The following is a 19609-nucleotide window of genomic DNA, read 5'->3' on the forward strand; positions in this document are numbered from 1 at the left end:
TATACAATGTTCTCACATCTATTGTAGTTTCAGGTTAGGTCTCATAGCATATATGTCAGCAATGATTGGAACCCTCAACGCATCAGATGATGTTAGTCTGGAATTACTTATTGGGGTTAGGCCGGGTTCACATCTGCACCCTGGCCTTCGTTCTGCAGGTTTCCGTTTCCTACCCGAAACTGAGCAGGAGACGGAAACCGGCAGTCATTATTCAAACCCATTCATTTGACTGGGTTTGGAAAGGGTCCGGCCGTGAGCGCCAGTGAGCGTTTTGTGCTCTCCACAGCTAAATCATTTTTTTTTTACCCGGACACGCAGTCAGACATGCAGGACTTTGTGTCCAGTAAAAAAAAAAAAAAAAAAAAACGGTTTTGCCACATAATGCTCCCCAGCACTCATGGCCGGACATGGTCTGTTGGGTTTCCATCTTCTCTCTGCAGAAGACTGAAACCCAACAGACGGAGATCGTGCGCGATGTGAATGAGCCCTTACAGTGCTCCTTTCTACACCAAGTGCAGGCAATTCAGGGGTATGTTCACATGTCGCAGATTAGTTACATGATTTCATAGATCTAAATGATGTTGTTTCTGCAGTATGCGTTATTACAAACCCAGTTCAATTCTATGCTAGTTCCAAACTTATTGCATAAAGGCTCCCTATCTTTGGCATGTTATGAAACATAAGTTTTATGAAACAAGTCCATCCTTTTGAAACTGGCAGAGGAAAAAGTCTCCCATGCAGATGTGAATGTAACCTTGGACGTTAAAGGCTTCATAGTCTGTCGGGTGACATGTTTGGTAGGGAATTTAATATGCACATAAATATATTGTACACCGCATCCTCCTTCCCAATAAAGATTTATTTTAATCCATTATGCCCCATTCCCAAAAAGTACTTCATAGGCCCTGCCCACCACCATCCCCCTAGCCCTGGTTAACTGAACCAACTCTTCCAATACCATTCTCCCCACTTAACAACTGCGCATGCGCGGGTTTGAGAATGCAGCACTAATGCTGGAGCTGTCAGTCAGCACACAGGGGGAGGTGTTAGGCTAGGTTCACATGCATTTTTTTGCAGGTGGATTTTTAAGACAGAATCTGCCTCGAAAACATCTGCCAGATTTCCAATTCATTTCAATCAGAGTAAGTAGCAGTTTTTTTTGGTTTTTTTCCTCTAGCTGTTTTTATTTTCAGACATAGGGGAAATAAGCAAGCATCATAATTTATCTTCAGGTGAATTCCACCTTTCAAAGTCTATTGAAACAAATGGGTGGGCAAAAGAAACTGTCAAAAGCTGTATGGGGGTAAAAAGCAAGCACTTCTCTCTGCCTCCCATCCATTTCAATGGGCTTTGCAAGGCGAAGATAGCGAGCAAAAGGTGTCATGACTTGTTTTGACTGCAAAAAAAACCAACACTATATGAACATACGGCTATGAAGCAGGGCTCAGATCACTTGCTGGGAATGAGACTGTACTCAAGGCAACTGCCACTTTCTAAGCATAAAGGATAAAAGCTGATTATTATCGGCACAGGGTGTAATGAAAGTGATATAGTTGTGAGTTGCTTGGTAGGGCCACCTATTAGTCACTTGTCGCTGAAGTTTTGACTTATTTTACATTAAATGACCACCCTGAAGCACAAAAAGTAAGAAAACAAGAAGATGTTTATTAGCAAAACAAATATAATTACATGTGGCAATATGTTCTCTATTTACACTTGAACGGTTCCTTCTTTAACAATGGCACGGGCCAGGTTCCTTGCAAGAGCCAGCCTCAGCATCTCAACCTTTGTGTTTTCAATGCTGTTGTCCTGTAAAAGACATTACAAGCCAAATATTTATCATTTGTGGGCATTTTAGGCTTCTAAGGGGGCGTTTACACTACCGTCTGTGTCCGTGACACCTGTCATTTATTTAAATGGCGATCGGGTGCGTTCTTTTGCACTCCGTGCCCTTCCTTCACTGTCCGCTTGTAAAGATGTCCGACTTCTCAAGCGGACAGAAAAACCTGACATGTAGGGTTTTTCTGAAATCAATTGGAACCGAACAGTTCTTGTTTCCGGGAGCGGTTTGTTTCGGCTTCCGGGAAAAAGAATCAAGATGCTCATTCTATCAGGTGGATTCGCCTTGCGACATCCACTTGAAAACACTCCCGACTAGGCCCATTCATTTGGGCCTAATCCAGAGCGGAGTGCACGACTGGATGATGGTTCACTGCACTGGCATCCAGTCACAGCTAAACATATTCTAAGCCGGAACCTGAGGTGACCTCCGCCTCAGGTTCCGGACAGAGAAAACCCCCTGTGAACCCGGCCTTATTCTTTTGTCACAGAAAACCCAAGGTAACTTACCTGGGCTCTTCGGCTCTCTTCCAGCTGAATAGCTTCCAGCTTTGCTGCAGTCCTCTCCTCCAAGCAGCTCATTAGTTGATAAGTCTGCTCAGCAGAGAAGATGACCTATGAAACAGGGAAAGTCTTGTTAGGGGAGCCATATTTTTTTTTTTTTTTTACATTAGACAACGGGCACATGATGTTGCTAGCCATGACTTTTCATGCATGGACAATACCAGCAGAAGGGACTTTTTTTTTTTTTTTTTTTTAAATGATATTTGCTTATAAAATTACAAAGCACCACAGCTGCCCATAGGTTGTGTGTGGTATTGCAGCTCGACCCCATTCACTTCAATAGAGCTGAGGGGCAATACCACATACAACATGTCTGTGCCCGCCATCGCTGGAGAACTGCCCTCTCCTATACAGACATGTAGAACCAAAAACTTTCATCCAAAAGCCCATTTGCAAACCCCGACTACTGCACCTACAGTTTAAGAGCTAATTTTCTATGTGATTTTTTTTTTTCTTTTTTCCCAGTGAGTGTACAGTATACACGACTTACCTGTTGCTGCTCAAGCAGTGGCAGTGCGTCCAGTAGTAAAGTAAGCCAAAAGGAAGAAGGGGCAATGCGGGCAGTCATGAGTGACAGCAGTAAGCGGGCAGCTTCTTCAAACTGCTGATCATTGTACATCCGGTGAAACTCACGATATTTCCCTTTAATGAAAATTTACAGGGATTAGATCAGACTTAAAAGAGAAACAAGAGGTAAATAGCTGCATGGAATCATAGCTTCAGAATCACACTCACCTAGGAAGGTCAGGCGATCACTGAGCAGCATGGCAGGACCCAGATTGTCAATTAGATCTAAATCTGAAAATCTTCCTCGCTCACAATAATCCTTCAGGAACCTTAACAAAACAAAACTTTAAAGCAAAAGGGCCTGCAGAATACATGACAGTGGGAGATAAAACATTTGTGGGTTTTCCATAGATTTCGGCATTTCAAACAGTACTCCCAAACAATATTATGGTGTATGGACTTCATCAAGGACCCGTTCTATGAGACCTCTCTAACTGCTACAACTTGGCATCCCTAATAGTACAATGGGGCCACACATTTATAGACATTAGATGTAATGCAATAACTAAAGGCTTTAGGGACAGGATCATACTGTGTTTAGTGTCCCTGACATTCCTGAGGAGACATGCAGGGATTGTGAAATCCATTGCAAGTATATAAAGGCAACCTAGCAGAAGAACTGAATAATAGGGACACTTTAATACTGTTAGTGTGCACTCACCGATCGGATATGAGTGTGGCAAATCCTGCATCTTTGGCTCGTATGCTCCATGACAGTGCTGACCCCAATCGTCTATTGCGCATGGCTTGCATCGCCATCGTCTTACAGATACTGCGGACTGCAAAGGAGAAAAAAGTTCTTCACCCTGTAACACTCAGTACATGACAGACAGCAAGCCTTGCTCTACTTAACAGTTTTACACAACAACCTAAAGCACCATATGTGAAGTAAACGTCTTCACCATTTCCTTGCACACACCTTGCTCGGCCATTTGGCGCTGCTCACAGATCCGTAATGCCTTTAGTGCTTTCTTCTCTGTGGTCAGAGGAATCCTCTCCATGTGGAGCTCCAGGTAAACGCGACCCAGTTCAGGACAGTGATCAAAATAGTCAACCCCAAGCTGCCAGAGGCTGAAAAAGAAATTGGTCATTGAATAAAAGTGTCAAACCAGCAAAGACACAACCATAAATTGTGTAATGGGATCGAAAACCAGACAAAATGTTAAATATCTTACCTGTGATGGGAGAAGAGACCAGAGGCATACTCAAGTAGTAAATGTTCTCGCATGTTGGACCCAAAACTAAAAGGTAACAGGAAGAAATAGATAACGCTAGATTGATAGAATAGAATCTTGCACATCAGTGGTGACTTAACTAATGGCCAACATCAATGTATCTTAGCGGGAACCCTAGTAACCTTAGCAGTACACTTCTGTACGGCATATGTGCGGGATTTTGGTTTGGCTCTCTGTGACATCAGAGCAGCTTTTACTGCCCGGGGGATGTAATAGAATCCAACGATGGTGCGGCTTTGCTTGGCATTTGCAGTCAACACCTTCTGTTCTTTGGGCCTCATTTGCATAAAGTATATTTGTATAAAGTAAATGCCCCATCCCTGCGGCTTAGAAACACTACAAAGGTAAGATCTGGATTGTGTTCTTAGCCCATACAGGATTATGGCAGTGGTTTAAAGTGGCAATAATCTCCCTCTAAGGAAGGAGCAGGGCTTGGGTACCAGGATAAAGAGTTGGGTGCACATGGCTGATCTACTGGGATAGAATACATTTAATATATTTCTCAGATTTAATTGTAATAGGAGAAAAAATTGGAAGGACTGGATAAAGGAAAGAAGTGCCATTTATGTAATTTGTGAATTTCCTTTGTCTAGTCTTCCCTGAAACTGGTTTCTACATTTAAAAAAACATGGCTGCTTTCTTCTGAAAAACACTGCTACCCCTGTCCAACAGTAGGAGTCTAGTGATGCAGCTCAGCTCCACTAAAGTAAAGGAACTGAGACACAGCCTGAAAACTATTGTGATACCTGTTTATTTCTATTTTTTTTTTTTTTTTAATAAACCTGGAAGTCCCTTCAAATGGGCTAAGTTGCAATATCCGGAATGGCCTTATCACCATGTACATGTTGCCTCTGGATATAAATCGAAGGGAGCTGTAATGCTCTGACCCCAAGTGATTATTCATCAAACGCCTATTCCAAGGTCAGTAACAATCCCTTTTTACCATTATTATATACAAAAAAGAAGTATAGTTTCTGAAAATAATCACCAAATTGAAATACCAAAATATGGTAGTGCATGTTTACACAACTGAATTTGAAGTTGAGGTGGATTCTGCTTCAAAATCAGCTGCAAATCGATGGACGCCTTTTGAAAAAAAAGAAGCAACCTGCTTGATATTGCCGTCAAACTCAGCCGCATGATCTGTAATCAGTAATGCCACAGAAGAAAGCCATAGTTCTCCTCTGGCTTTCTGCTGTGGGATGCAGGGGTCAGAATTTGAAGAGAAATCCAAGGTGGAAGACGCCTCAACTTCCTCTTCCCTTTCCAGCATGTGAGCCTGGCATTTTCTGCTTCTGCTCCCCCCCCCCCCCCCATTATAACTTACTATAGGTTGTGAGACTGAAAGAGCTGACAGTGATCCAGCAGGTCGGTCAGATGAGCCACAAACCACCAGTTATTTGTCACAATACTGAAGAAAAAAAAAAAAAAAAATGAAATAGATGAGGAACTAAGCATGCTGTAAACTGGATTTATATAGATACAAGATGTGATATGGTGGGTACCTGAACTCCTTAATCACTTGATGAATATCAAGCTCAAAAGCTGCGAGGAGAACGTTGTCCAATGGCTCAGAACTGCTGTCTCCAGCACTAAAGATGTCCAGGCAGGACTGAGGGTACAAAAGAACAGAAGGGCAATCATTTAATAATAGGAGAAATGTTTTATAACCTCAACAGGTTGATGGTTGCGGGTCCCACCTCTGAACCCACAACTATCTCTAGAATGGGGATTCACCAATTCCTGTAACCTTTGGTGAAGCAGTTACTGTGAACAGAGAGGTGGCCAAGCACATGGGCATCTCTCCATTCACTTCTATGGGAGATAATGTAGAAGATGCAAAAGAGCACATCCTGTGGAATTTATGTAAGTATCTGACATGAATAAACTCCCTTTACAAATTACTTATTGTCAGAAATTGAATGGTTTCTGATCTTTCTCATACAACATAGCTTACTACATCAATAAATAATTGACAAGTCGACTCCAACCTGAGCATAGGAATGGATTTCTGCCAGGGTCACTGTAGGATGTGTAAAAAGCAGCTGTGATACAAGGAAATGATACCAGGTTCCCATCAGATCTTTCTTCTCAAGTAAAGTCTCCTCAGCTCCCAACAAAACCTGTCAGTAAATGATGAGGGTCAGTAACTTGATCATAAGACACAAAACCATCAGCCCCATAGGATATCACATAATATAATATTTAGAACACCGCACCACTTGTCTCCCCCTCACACAAATAACATTAAAAACATGTCACCACTTTCAAGTTTCACTTCATCAGTGTATTGCTCAACATCTTCACCTAGCTGACTGACTGTCCTGCTGAATCTGACAGCTCACTGCTCCTGGTTGTGTTTGCTATCCCTTTTCTCTCACTGTTAGCACGATTGGGATTGGAATTATATCAAGCAGATCAGAATTCAGGAGAGGGAAGCATCCAAATTATCAGGTAGGGCTGATCACAAAGATAGAAGGGGAAAAACATACAAACAAAAAAAAGTTTTTGCAGGCAGCAAACTGCACTCCTTCATTCGTTTACACACCTCCTGAGATGCAGCTTGCAATTACTCCATTTTTCACTCTTGTATTCCTATACTTCCTAATAATACATGCTGGAAATGAAGTCTGTGTGTCCAGGATGCGGATTCTTTCACTAGCTCTCATGTATCAGCACAGCTTCATTTCTGAACTGACCTATTTTTCTACAATCCATGAGGATCTCTCGCCCCCTTGTGCTGACTGACATGGTTGATTTAGAGTCTGCTGGGGGGTGCTCTGCTTTTTCTCAATAGTTTATATATAAACCAAAACTTGTTTATTACAAAGTCAAGTTAACCAATAGCAGAAGCACAAATAGCCCAAGCACAATTTTTCCCCATTTTAAAGCTGTCCATGGCATTTAGGCCTTTTTTACACGGTGTTCCAGAAGATATTATTAGCAAAGACAAGTCTTTCCCACTTTAAATAAAGCCATGAAACATACAGTAGAGTAGGAGCACACACCTTACAGATGGTTTCCATTTGAGGACTAGATGAGAAGGTTCCGCACTGAAGATGACGTTCACATTCCTCCCGCCAATGCTGCCACTTTAATTCAAACTCTGTCAGTGTCTGAGTCTATAAAGAAGGAAACTGTGTCAGATGGGTCCTCTAACATCACTTATTCCCCATCTATAGGATAACTGACTGCTGGAGGTCTAACCCCCAACATCCCTGCTTCTGTATTTGGCTATCTCTGTCAGTCCCAGGGAAGGGAGTGATAGTCATGCACAACCGCTACTGTTCTATTCACAATGGGTATACAGGGCCCCCAGTCTCATGAGCACTGGTCAGGCCCCTAAAGATCAAGCACAAGATCATCCGATATGCTGTGCTCAATGTTCCTAGAAAACAACACAACAGCTTATACTAAATGTACTCTTTACCAGTTGATCATACATTGAATGTAGGCATTTTCTTGAGGAGATCATCCAGGACTCGGCACATGCTCCGAGAGCTTGTGGAAACAGCTGCTTCTTTGGCCAGCAGTTGCCGGGCTTCATCCATACGAGCCTGCAGGACATATCCAGTGATCTGCAGTAAAGATACAAATATAAGTACAAGTCAGAATCAGACATAGGCTTTGCTCACATCTGCAACAGAGTCTCTGTAAGAGACTGTGTCGTGGATACCACCAAAAATCAGTGGAGAGAAAAGTCCGGCATGGAGGAGTTTTCTCTCCAACGGTTTCATTATAGTCTATGGGGTGCATGGGTAACCTCTGTTTTAGAGGGTGGGCTCTCCGTCGTTTGGGTCCCATAGCAGATATAAATGTGGGAGAGCATGGCACAAGTGTGAACCTAGCCACAGAAGTGTCATTTCTAAACCGCTCATTAGGTATTTACTAAAATACAGTCAGTTACTACATGTAACTCCATAACAAGAACATTGTATGACATTGTATAACATTGTAATACAGAATAACACTGCAAGCAATATGAATCAAAATACTACAGGTAAAGGAAACATCTAATGCCAAGTGGTTACCCTTCAGTCAGCCAAAAGGCTACCGACTATGATGTATACTAGCAACCATAGAACAATGGTCCACACTCACCAAATCCCAGAATCGATCATGCTGCAGGGGATTGTCGCTCTGTAGAACCTCTTCAGCTATATTGTCTATGTCACTTGAATGCAAACGTATCCAGTCAAGTAGTAGTACCAGGAGGTGACCAGCTAAAAGTGTAAGAAAATGTTTACTCCAATATGGAAGCAGTTGATTTTACTTCTAAATGATTCAGCAATAAAGAATTGGTTTATCAATGGTTAAAGAGGAGCTTTCATGTCCTCATGTATATATGTGGTTGTATATACCGCACTGTCGGCTCTCTAGTGGTATATCAAACCACATATGCATGAGGACATGAAAGATCCTCTTTAACCTGGAGCCCTCTAAGGGCGGGTTCACACGGAGTATTGTGGCTCGTCATTTGGTACGTACACGCCGCGGGATCTTTTGCGGGCCGTATACGCTCCCATTGTTTTCAATGGGAGCCGGTACCATACAAGCGGCGCTATTTTGCGTCCGCCGCAAAATCAGAGAATTGGAAAGGGCATGCCTTTCTATACATTTCCATAAGCAGCAATGCTATTTTGCTCTGAAAAGGCAGATTCGACTCTTTATTTGAAGCTGCCAGCTGTGACTAGCTCCTGGGAAGGCTATTCTACAGATTCACAGCCCTTACAGTTTAGAACACTTGTCTCCTTAGATTAAACCTTTTTTCTCCAGACGCAAGGAGTGGGCCATTTATATAGTTATACAGGTTTATCTGTCTCTATCCTGTCTTTCCCTACTTGTGATCTATGATATTAGGGGTCCATTTAATATGGTGGAAACTGTAAACTTGTCTGTGAACTGTAATAAATCTCTGCAGTTTAAAATGAAGGGAACAGTGTGACGTTTCCTGGGGCAGCTCCCCAGTAGCTTCACTCCACCAAGCATCGCTTCACTAACCAAAGCATGGCAGAGAGAAGACAGAGAGATAACCTCATTGCTGACTTATTTTATACAATGTTTTCACTGAATCTCTACATCGATTCTAAGGTAAACTTGGCTCTGTCAAAATAATAATACATTTTATTTCTATAGCGCCAACATATTCCGCAGCACTGTACAATTTGTAGGGTTCAGATACAGACAGATACAGAACAAAGAACTTCATTTCACACAATGGGACTGAGGGCCCTGCTCAAGAGCTTACAATCTATGAGGTAGAGGGGGTGACACAAGAGGTAGCAGGGGCGGCATTGCTTATACAGTATTCAGACAATTCTGTAATAGAGGTGACTGTCATTACACAAATAATACTGTATGAGCCGTCACTAGTGGTGACCTTTAACATGTGGATGGAGCTTGAACAGATAAGTTAGGCTGAAAAGGCACCATATCAAGTGGGGTAGTGTCGGATAGTGTGGGAGCGGGGACAGAGGAGGGTTAAAATTTAGGGATTCTAAGGGACAATATCAATATTTTATGCTGCCTGTAGCTCAGGCACCATAAACTTCCTGGCAGCCTCCATTTACCAGAACCATCTATTAACCAGTGAAGTTCAGCGAGGTCCAACGTCAGTAGAGGACCCAGTGAATCAGTGCACTATACAAACCCTTAGTGGCTTTGTATATTGTATATAGTATACATATACACATAAAAAGAAGAAAAGTAATTCCCAAAAATGCTCACCTGTGGCAGCTTCAATGAAAAGTATTTCACAAAGGTTCCAACATAGCTCCATGGCAGACAGGATGGAGAGCTAGGGCCCATAAGAGACAATTGGATCAGACAATAAGACTACAACCACATCCTTCTACATCTAGCAGTTCATATGAATTACAGAAATATCAAATGCCAATAGTATAAAAGTTGCAGCATTTCATTAGAAATAGATTGCTTCCCTTCAGAGTTATCATCCGTGTCAATCTCTTTGTCACCATTCATAAGTGCACTATGTTTATATGTATATAAAGTTTATATGAGTAACAGCAAGCCATCCAGTCCTGCAAAATTTATTACACAATGTTCTGGTCAGGACCAATAAAAAAATAAGGAATTTGTTGTCTTCCTGTATGAACACCTTAAGCCAAGACCCATCACCTCCCTGACATGTCTGTTTTAGTAAATACTTAAATTCCCCCAAAATTAACTATCCTGGAGCTATATATATATATATATATATATATATATATATATATATATATATATATATATATATATATATATATATATATATATATAACTCTGCATTGTGGTGTCCCCATGTTATTCCTTGAAATTTAGGAATAAAATGACATCTAGGTGCTATAAGCTGGAGGTGTGTTGTGGTGTTAGAAGAGTTAGGGCGGGTTCACACCTGTGCCCGGTCTCCGTTTTTCAGGTTTCCGTCTTCTGCCAGAGAAACTGGATAGGAGACAGAAATCGGCAGTCAGTTTTCAAACTCATTCACTTGAATGGGTTTGCAAAGTGTCCGCCCATGAGCGTCTTTTGCCTTTCACGGCGAAACCGTTTTTTTTCACCAGACACAAAGTCGGACATGCAGGACTTTATGTCTGGTTAAAAAAAAAACGGTTTCGAAGCGGAGACCACAAAACAGGCAGACACTGACTGCTGGGTTTCCGTCTCCTGTTCAGTTTCTCGGGCAGAAGACGGAAATCCACAAAGCGGAGACCAGGCACAGGTCAAATCAATCAAAGCTTACATCTAAAGGACATGTACAGTCAGAACATTAAAATATGAGACTAGCTGCCGTGCTCTGTACATATTAAATAGAGTAGAATTTGCCATAACTGTCTTCTCACCCAGAAACAGCTCCAGGATCATGCAGGACATATATATAGAAGTACTGATCTGTACTGACGTGAATAAAGTAATTTGGTTGTGATAAAAAGCTCCAATTTAGCTCCTGCACACTAAATCTGTGATTCTGCTGCTCTCTCTGTTTGCCTCGCCTCTCCATAGATTTCCACAAATGTGTATCCAAAGTCATGTCATCTTGAGATGGAAAGAGCAGAATTTTCAAAATGAAAGTCAGATTAGCAGGAGGAAGGGGGTGAGCATAAAGACAGCCTGGTAAGAGCAGAAGGAAGAAATTTTTTTTAAAGTACAATATGCTGCATTTAAAGTGAGTTTTCCACCTCCCCCCAAGCATATTCAATTGTTTACACCAGGTTTGGAGGAAAATAACTTTGAAGTCTTATTATTAGTACAGATGAGCGAGTACTGTTGGGATCAGCCGATCCGAACAGCACGCTCGCATAGAAATGAATGGACGTAGCCGGCACACGGGGGGTTAAGCGGCCGGCCGCCATCAAAGTGGAAGTACCAGGTGCATCCATTCATTTCTATGGAGTGTGCTGTTCGGATCGGCTGATCCCAACAGTACTCGCTCATCTCTAATTATTATTACTCTTACCAGTCAGGCAATTGGTTTATTGAGGGCAGGCTTTCTTGTTCTAGCACTGCTTGTCGCTCATACTCTTACCATCTTGTGCCTGCACCGTAATAACTGATCCTCCCACTCTATGATGTCACCCATCCCACTTGAGCACCAAGGTTGAAGGTTTCACCCCCAGTGCACCAACTGCATAAGACTTCAAAGTTGTTTTTCTCCAACTCTACAAAAGCGACACATATACCAAAGGTATGTTCTTTATCAATATAATGTGCTCTGCAATGCATAGAAAAAAACAATAATGCTAACAAAAATGTGCTGAGGAAAGGAAGTAAAACCATTATATTTCACTTTGTTACATAAAAAAGCATAACAGCAGCTTGAAAATGTAACAGAGGTATAACCATATTATGCATTTCAGACAGAACGTGTCCTTTGTGAAGTATAATATTTCCTTACCTGTTCAGAGTATTTGCTACTTAGAGTTTCGTCTCGGGTGGAGCCTGAAATAATGATGATAAAATCTGTTTATTATATATAAAAGCTGTTTTGGATAAAAGTGTGCGAATCAGAGAGAAAGCTGCAGGCAGTTTTGCTTTACAATTACTATTTGTTTATGGCCAATATGATTCCCTATAAGAAAGCCATATTTTAAAGGCAATGAGTCACCAGAAAATAAGCTCTCTTTAATTTTTTTTTTTTTTTTAATAAAACCTAATAATAAAAACATGAAACACATTTTTAAAGAATTTTCAGCAATTTTTTGTTTAATTTTCCATGTCAGTACCTAAATTAAAAAAGAAATCCTAATATGTTGAAATTTTATTCCGCCCACCAAGTATAATAGTAGACAGGCATGTCCTGTAACAAGATTTCTCTGCAGCCGTCACATCACATGGATAACAATGCCACGTATCATCCACATAGAGATAATACATGGACCGACATATGCAGTAGGTGATAGTCACAGCTTATCTATTCCACTTCATAATAACCTCTGCACAGGCCACAAAGCATATCTAGGAAACTCTCCCATAACCTTAAGGCTAAGGCTCAATGTTGAGGAAAAGCTACTTTTTTTTGTTGCAGATTTTGTCAAGAACCAAAGCCAACAGTATTTATACTTCTGCTCAATCCACTCCCAGCTTTGGCTCAAAAAAAAAAAAAGGAGCAAAATCTGGAACAAAAAAAAAAAAAAAAAAGAAGTAAAAAAAAAAAAAACGAGTTTTCTAGCCCCAAATTACATTTCACACTAATGACCTATCCATAGAACAGGTGATCAGATCACATACTGGCGATCTGATGATCACATAGGTCATCAGTAAGAAAATTTAAATTTGGGGCTGGAAAAGCACTTTAATAAACATCTCTAAATTATTGTGCCTGCTGTAAGGAACATTTGTAAATGCTGTTAGCACCTCAGGAACGATGGCAATCAGATAACAGATAAAAAAAATTATATAACTAAAAAAAAATGTGAAAAAAAATATTAGAAAAAAAAAATGGTGTCACTGAGTGGTTTTAGTTTGTAAAAACTTTGATCCTTACTTGCCACTTTGTGCATTTCTTGCATACAAGCTTGGAGAACTGAGCGGTAATGTTTGCTAACGTGACCCAATCTGTGAAAATGAAATGTAGAACACATTAATTCAACAACCTAGACAGGTAACCAAAATACCTACAAGACCTACGCAGTAAATAAACGACCATTTTCTTGTGGCCTGTGGGCATGCGCAGTCGGCTGTGCCCGAGGCCTAGAAGTTTGACCCGCAGTGCCGGAAGAAGACACGTGAAGAGGCTGTTCCTGAAGAAGATGGAGGTGGCGCTGGAGAGTTCTCTCGCAGCACTGGGGACGCCCTTAGTGCTGTTTGAGAACTCAATTGCATACTGACGAAAATCGGGATTTCTACCAAACGGCGACGCGGAGAAGACATCTAAAGGTAGGAGGCTATTCCTACGTGTTAGTCACAAAAAAATGTGTTTTAATGATAGCATCCCTTTAAGATTGTAAGTCCTTGTGGGCAGGGTCCAGTATCCCACTGCCAAACGGTCACTGTAAGGGTTATGTTTGTATATTTTGTGTACTGTATGTAAACCCTCAAAATGTACAGCACCATGGAATTAATGGTGCTATAGAAATAATAAAATAATAATAATGATAAAACGTGTTATCCATCCTTGAACGTTGATGACCTATACTTAAAGAGGACCTTTCATCAGATTGGGCACAGGCAGTTCTATATACTGCTGGAAAGCTGACAGTGCGCTGAATTCAGCACACTATCGGCTTTCCCGATCTGTGCCCCAGGTAAAGCGCTATCGGTCCCGGTACCGTAGAGCTTTACAGTCAGAAGGGTGTTCCTGACAATCAGTCAGGTACGTCCTTCTCCACAGCAGCGCCTATCGCGCTGTACAGTGTGAGCGGGGAGGAACGCCCCCCTCCCCTCCTGATAATACTCATCTATGGACGAGCTGTGTGAGCAGAGGGAGGGGGCGTTCCTCCCTGCTCACTCAGTACAGCAGGATAGGCGCTGCTGTGAAGAAGGACGTACCTGACTGACTGTCTGTCAGGAACGCCCTTCTGACTGTAAAGAGCAACAGTACCGGGACCGATAGTGCTTTACCCGGGGCACAGATCAGGAAAGCCGATAGAGCGCTGAATTCAGCGCACTGTCGGCTTTCCAGCAGTATATGGAACTGCCTGTGCCCAATCTGATGAAAGGTCCTCTTTAAAATAAACTCAATTCATGTTATTGTGGTTACCCCCTCTCTAGTTTGTCCGGCAGATGTTAGAACTAGATGAAATAATCTTCTGTTAGAGGTGTTTGGCAGCCGCTTGTTCTTCTTTCTCTGCTGTACATTCATCTGAGACGAGTGTGCATGTGTATGAGGAGAAAGGAGAACTAGCTGTCATCTACCTAAATGAAAGACTGTTTAGCAGTACAATACTGGTCACATACTCTGATTTACGAGTCCTGCTGGACGCTTCTTCCTCACTCTTTTGCAGGCCCACAAAAATTCCATGTGACTCATTGAAAAGCTTTCTCAGTACTGGCGAATAGAGATCATCATCATTCCGCAGAAAAGATAGCTGGCCTGTTGTCAAATGTTTATTCCCTGCAGAGAGAAAATTACATTTCATCATTTCTGTACTTTGATATATATACTGTCTATAAAAACTGCCTAGAAGAACAGACAGAGACAGAGGTAAATCTGACTTCCCAGGTGCTGCTTTGTACTAGCAGAGATGCCATACATAGCGAACATGCTGTAGAATATACTGTAGAGAAGTTCTGCAGTATGTTCCTCTGCAGCCAAATCGGTCACCCCAAAAGCCACGAGTGAAACCTGCACAAGAAACCAACATGCTGCAGGTTTACAGCCCACAGAACAGGTCACTTCTTGCTATGTATTTCAGTCCTAGAACATGAATTAGCTAAATCTGTATCTGTATACATCTCATCCATAACGCTGACTATTAAGTGGCTACAGGGGTTAGCCAACAATGACAGGGGTTGGCTAACTGGCTGCAATTATTGCATGTGTGGCACCAGGTATTCTAGTATATCCACTTTAATTCAGCTATTCATAGGATGCATTCGATGTGTCTACAAAACTGGTACTTTAAAGTTTGCCAACATAAAGGTATGCACAGATGCAATTCCGATTATTATTATTATTAGGCTAAGCTTAACGTGGGCAGGACTGGTGGTGGTCGGCACTCCCAATTACTTAGTAGCCGAAGTAGCCGAAATACAGCACATGGCTATCACAGACGGTCCCATTGATGTGAAAGGAAATGCAGACTGTAACCAGTCCCACCCACATTCATACTGACTGTGCAGGTTAAATGTGGAGCGGGACAAAGCCCCAGCTCAGCTTACTTTGTGGGAAAACCCTCACATAAAAGGTGCAACAAAAAAGCGCTGAGGGATGGGACAACACGGTGGCTCAGTGGTTAGCATAGCAGCCTTGCAGCACTGAAGTCCTGGGTTCGAATCCCGCCAGAAACAATATCTGCATGGAGTTTGTACGTTCTCCCCGTGTTTGTGTGGATTTCCTCCCATTCTACAAAGACACACTGATAGGAAAAGAAATGTGCATTGTGATCCCTATATGGGGCTCACAATCTACATTTAAAGAAAATAAAAAAAACACTCTGTGGGGGGAAAAAAATGCAGCAGAAGCACATTGCATTTTTTTCCCACAGTGATTTTCACAGAAAGTGCTGCTGGCATTTCTGTAGGTATAGTTGGCATTCTGCGATTTTCAAAGACACAAGGGTTTTGGAAATCACAGTATTTCCGTTAGGTGTATTTTTCTGCAATATGTGGATGGGATTCACTAGAATCCCATTCACATTGCAGTTACCATAAAACATTGATGTTTTTGCAGTGGCGTTTACATCATGGGGGCCCCAGCCTAAGGGAGCAAGTCACAAAAGCTAGCTAAATGTTTTTAGGAGTAGTTACATACCTTTCTTTGGATACCGGGTCTCATAAAGCAGCAATTCCCCTGGCGCCCAATCAAAGCCAATATGTGTATTCCTTTGCCCAAGTCCAGGTACGATCTAGATTTAGTTTATGAAAAAAAAAAGTTTAAGTAGCAACTGAACAAAGCATCAGTGGTGGTCTATATTAGTGACTGACAGCTATATATATATACTCATACAGGAAACATTCAAACACCAAGTAGGACAGCCAACTGGACCCCTAGGACTTGTATATACCGCACCCACTCATTCACTTAGCATTTTATTAATCGTCAATAAGTTCAAATTTGTGCCCATTGTAGGACCAGAACAACGGACACTTTGACCACTAAAACACTGGACTCCAAGAATGCCCAATGGACCTCGTTGACTATAATAGGTCCTTCAGGAGTCCATTCTTTTCAATTGAAACTGCTGAAACCACTTTTTGATCCGGCGATTTTCAGCAGTCACTGCGATGGAGCTATGGATGGAGATATGAACCCAACCTGACAAAATATAACTACTAAAACTTCTATTTCTGAAAGTATTCTCACTTTACTTCATATTCTCCACGCCCGTATTGAACGTGTATAGGTATAGGTCCATCTGCATCATCGGGTCCAATTGCTGAGGTCCCCAACAATGTCAGGAGCAAAGGTGCCCAGAGAATGTTGTTGGCCTGCATGTTATCTCTTGTGTCACCCCCTCTACCTCATAGATTGTAAGCTCTTGTGAGCAGGGCCCTCAGTCCCATTGTGTGAAATGACTTTCTTTGTAATGTATCTTTCTGTCTGTATTTGAACCCTACAAATTGTACAGCGCTGCGGAATATGTTGGCGCTATATAAATAAAATTTATTATTATTATTATGTTATACACTGCCATGACATGCCCTTAGCATATGCCATGCAGTGATTTGTCGACATGTCTGACTGGCAGGGGTTCAATGCACTGTACCCCGCTTGTCACATAGTGGTCCAATGGGTGATTGCAATGTCTCCTCACAGTGGCGCCTACATCACCAGGCAGGGCAGAGCGTGGTGGTGTAATATTGCACAGTGCCATGTAGTAGCCTGATGCCATCTCACCAAGGCTGGCATACAGCGGCCTCATGCCATGTCAGCACACCTGTACCTCCATGCCTACCAGCCGTGGTCCCACCAGATATCACCAAACCTGCCACACAGTGTCCTGACATCTGTCCCCACATGACAGACTGCCCTGGCAGCCATGACAAATATACATGACCCAATCCACAAGTGGCACGTCTGACATAATGGGGGTGGTAGTGTATCCATGGGTATATGGTGCTGATAATACACTACGTACAGAGGATACATAGACAAGCACATGTCACACAGCCGCTCCCGACACACGGCGGCCCTCACTACACGGCAGTAACTTAGACAAGTAGCGGCCGCCTTGTGCTCGGTACACGGACAGCGCTGCCCGGTGTGAGGAGAGGATTACCGTCTCTGTCGGCTGCTCGTCCAGCTCCTCCATTATTCTTCCTTACTTCCAGATTCCCGCTTGATGTCAGACCTTAGGAAGGACCCGGGGCTGCCCCGCTCACTGCCTGATCCTGGGGCTGACAGGAAGTGCTGAGCATGCGAGAGCCTGCGGAGTAATGTGCAGAGAGATGTGTGGGGTTGTAGAAAGACTTGTTATCAGGACCCCGTTATCACAGCTGTCAGGGGGTACAACAGGCCTTGTTACCCATAGCCACCCATCACTGAGCTGCTGTTATATTCCATAGGAGCTGGCTCTATGGGGTTTAGTTGGTCGTATTCACTGCGTTTTGGTCGACGCCACACAGAGAACATGTCAGACTATTCTGAGCACCTTAAATAAAAAATCCCTCATATGGCTATATCAATGGAAAGAAAAAATATTAGAGCTCGTATAATGCGACAAGAAAACTAAAAATCGCCACATCTGTTAAGGCAAAACTGGCTGTGGCAGGAGGGGAATGTATAATCTGTGTGTGCGTACATAGTGCGGGATTTGGCATCCACAATGTAGTTCACACGGTTTACATATTCACTTTTCGCCATCCGCCATGTATTCACATTTTGAAAAAGTGCTCACTACACCCCTGTGGTAAATTTTTTGAGGTGCGTAGTCTCCATATGGGATCAATTTGCAGGGGATTCCTCTTCAATGGCACCTCAGGAGCTCTGGAAACATGGCGGCCAAAAACAAGCCCATCAAAATTTGCATCCATTCACACTGAGTAAACGCGCGTGTATTTTTGCAAAATACACGTGTAAAAATAAGACTCCCATTGACTTCAATGACATTTTACAGGCGTATTTTTACACGTAAAAAAATATCATTGAAGTCAATGGGATAGCAAAATTTACAAGTGTAATTTTACTCTACAAAATAAGCTAGCATTTACTCAGTGTGAACTTGGCTGAGTTCACATGGGGTATTTTCGTCAGGATTTTGGGGCCAAATCCGCCTCAAAAATTCTGACCAAAAGGACAGCTCCCATCTTTTTTCCGGAACAAACGGCTCCCGGAAAAAAAGCGACATGCAAGACGAATCCACCTGAAGACACTTCCTCCTCCTGACTAGGCCCATTCATTTGGGCCTAATCCGGAGCAGAGTGTGCGACTGGATGCCGATGCTCTGGATGCTCTGCACCGGCATCCAGTCGCAGCTACCTGTATTTTGGACCGGAACCTGAGGCAGCCTCAATGTCAAATTCTGGTTCCAAAATACCCTGTGTGAACCCAGCCTAAAAGCCATACAACGCTTCTTCCATTCTGTGCCCTGCAATACAGCATGTTATCTCCACATATAAGACATACTTGTACCCAGGTGACCCCTATTAACAATATCATATAAGTGGATATTAACTACTGTTTGGCGCACATTTATATTGTTTGGGTTTTTTTGGACGCCAAGTATACTTTTTAGTTATACCATTTTAGGGAATGTCTATGTCTTTTAACACTTTTTTTTCCAATTTTTCTCAGAAGCAAAACAGAAAATAAAAATGGTGGTTTGGCACTTTTGATTTTTTTTCCCCCCTGCTACAGCTTTTACCGTATGGGAAAAATATTTTTATAAGTTTGTAGAGCGGGAGTTTTTGGACACAGGGATACCTAATGTGTATGTGTTTCACAGTAGTATATTACTTTTCTATGTATTTTAGGGATAGGAGGGTGATTTGAATTTTTATGTTATTTGGGTTTTGTTTGTTTTTTATATATTTTTATATGATAAAGAATGGGGGGAGAGGTGTATTAAATGAGCAGCACAGTTTAAGGTGGACTGGAGGGGGGACATGGACTAGCATCTTTGTAGTTTCAGGGGTGAGGAAGGAGTGGATTCCATCGATGTTCTTGAGTTGGAGGCGGCAGGAGGTGTTGAGGGTTTGGATGTGTAACTCAAAGGACAGGTCAGAGTCAAAGGTTATCCCAAGGCGGGATGGGGTAAGCGCGGTTTCATTGACTTTGATAGATGGATCAGGTAGAAGGGCCGTACGAG

The 19609-nt window shown here is 42.3% G+C and overlaps 1 protein-coding gene across 1 annotated transcript; it reads right to left on the reverse strand.

Moving 5' to 3' along the window:
• Positions 1-1694: 1694 nt before the first annotated feature.
• On the reverse strand, positions 1695-17697 carry NUP85 (nucleoporin 85). Its single transcript, XM_075278736.1, has 19 exons — positions 17582-17697; positions 16114-16207; positions 14598-14754; positions 13186-13256; positions 12097-12140; positions 9933-10002; positions 8307-8428; positions 7649-7783; positions 7214-7327; positions 6197-6328; positions 5711-5817; positions 5533-5616; positions 4146-4211; positions 3890-4041; positions 3632-3749; positions 3139-3239; positions 2894-3045; positions 2350-2454; positions 1695-1809 (listed from the first exon to the last, which is right to left on the reverse strand). Exons 1-19 carry the CDS (start codon positions 17612-17614, stop codon positions 1711-1713), a joined length of 1956 nt encoding a protein of 651 aa, XP_075134837.1. The 5' UTR covers positions 17615-17697; the 3' UTR covers positions 1695-1710.
• Between the last annotated feature and the right edge of the window lie 1912 nt (positions 17698-19609).

The sequence above is a fragment of the Leptodactylus fuscus genome, chromosome 6, assembly GCF_031893055.1.
Source record: "Leptodactylus fuscus isolate aLepFus1 chromosome 6, aLepFus1.hap2, whole genome shotgun sequence".
Taxonomy (NCBI): Eukaryota; Metazoa; Chordata; class Amphibia; order Anura; family Leptodactylidae; genus Leptodactylus; species Leptodactylus fuscus.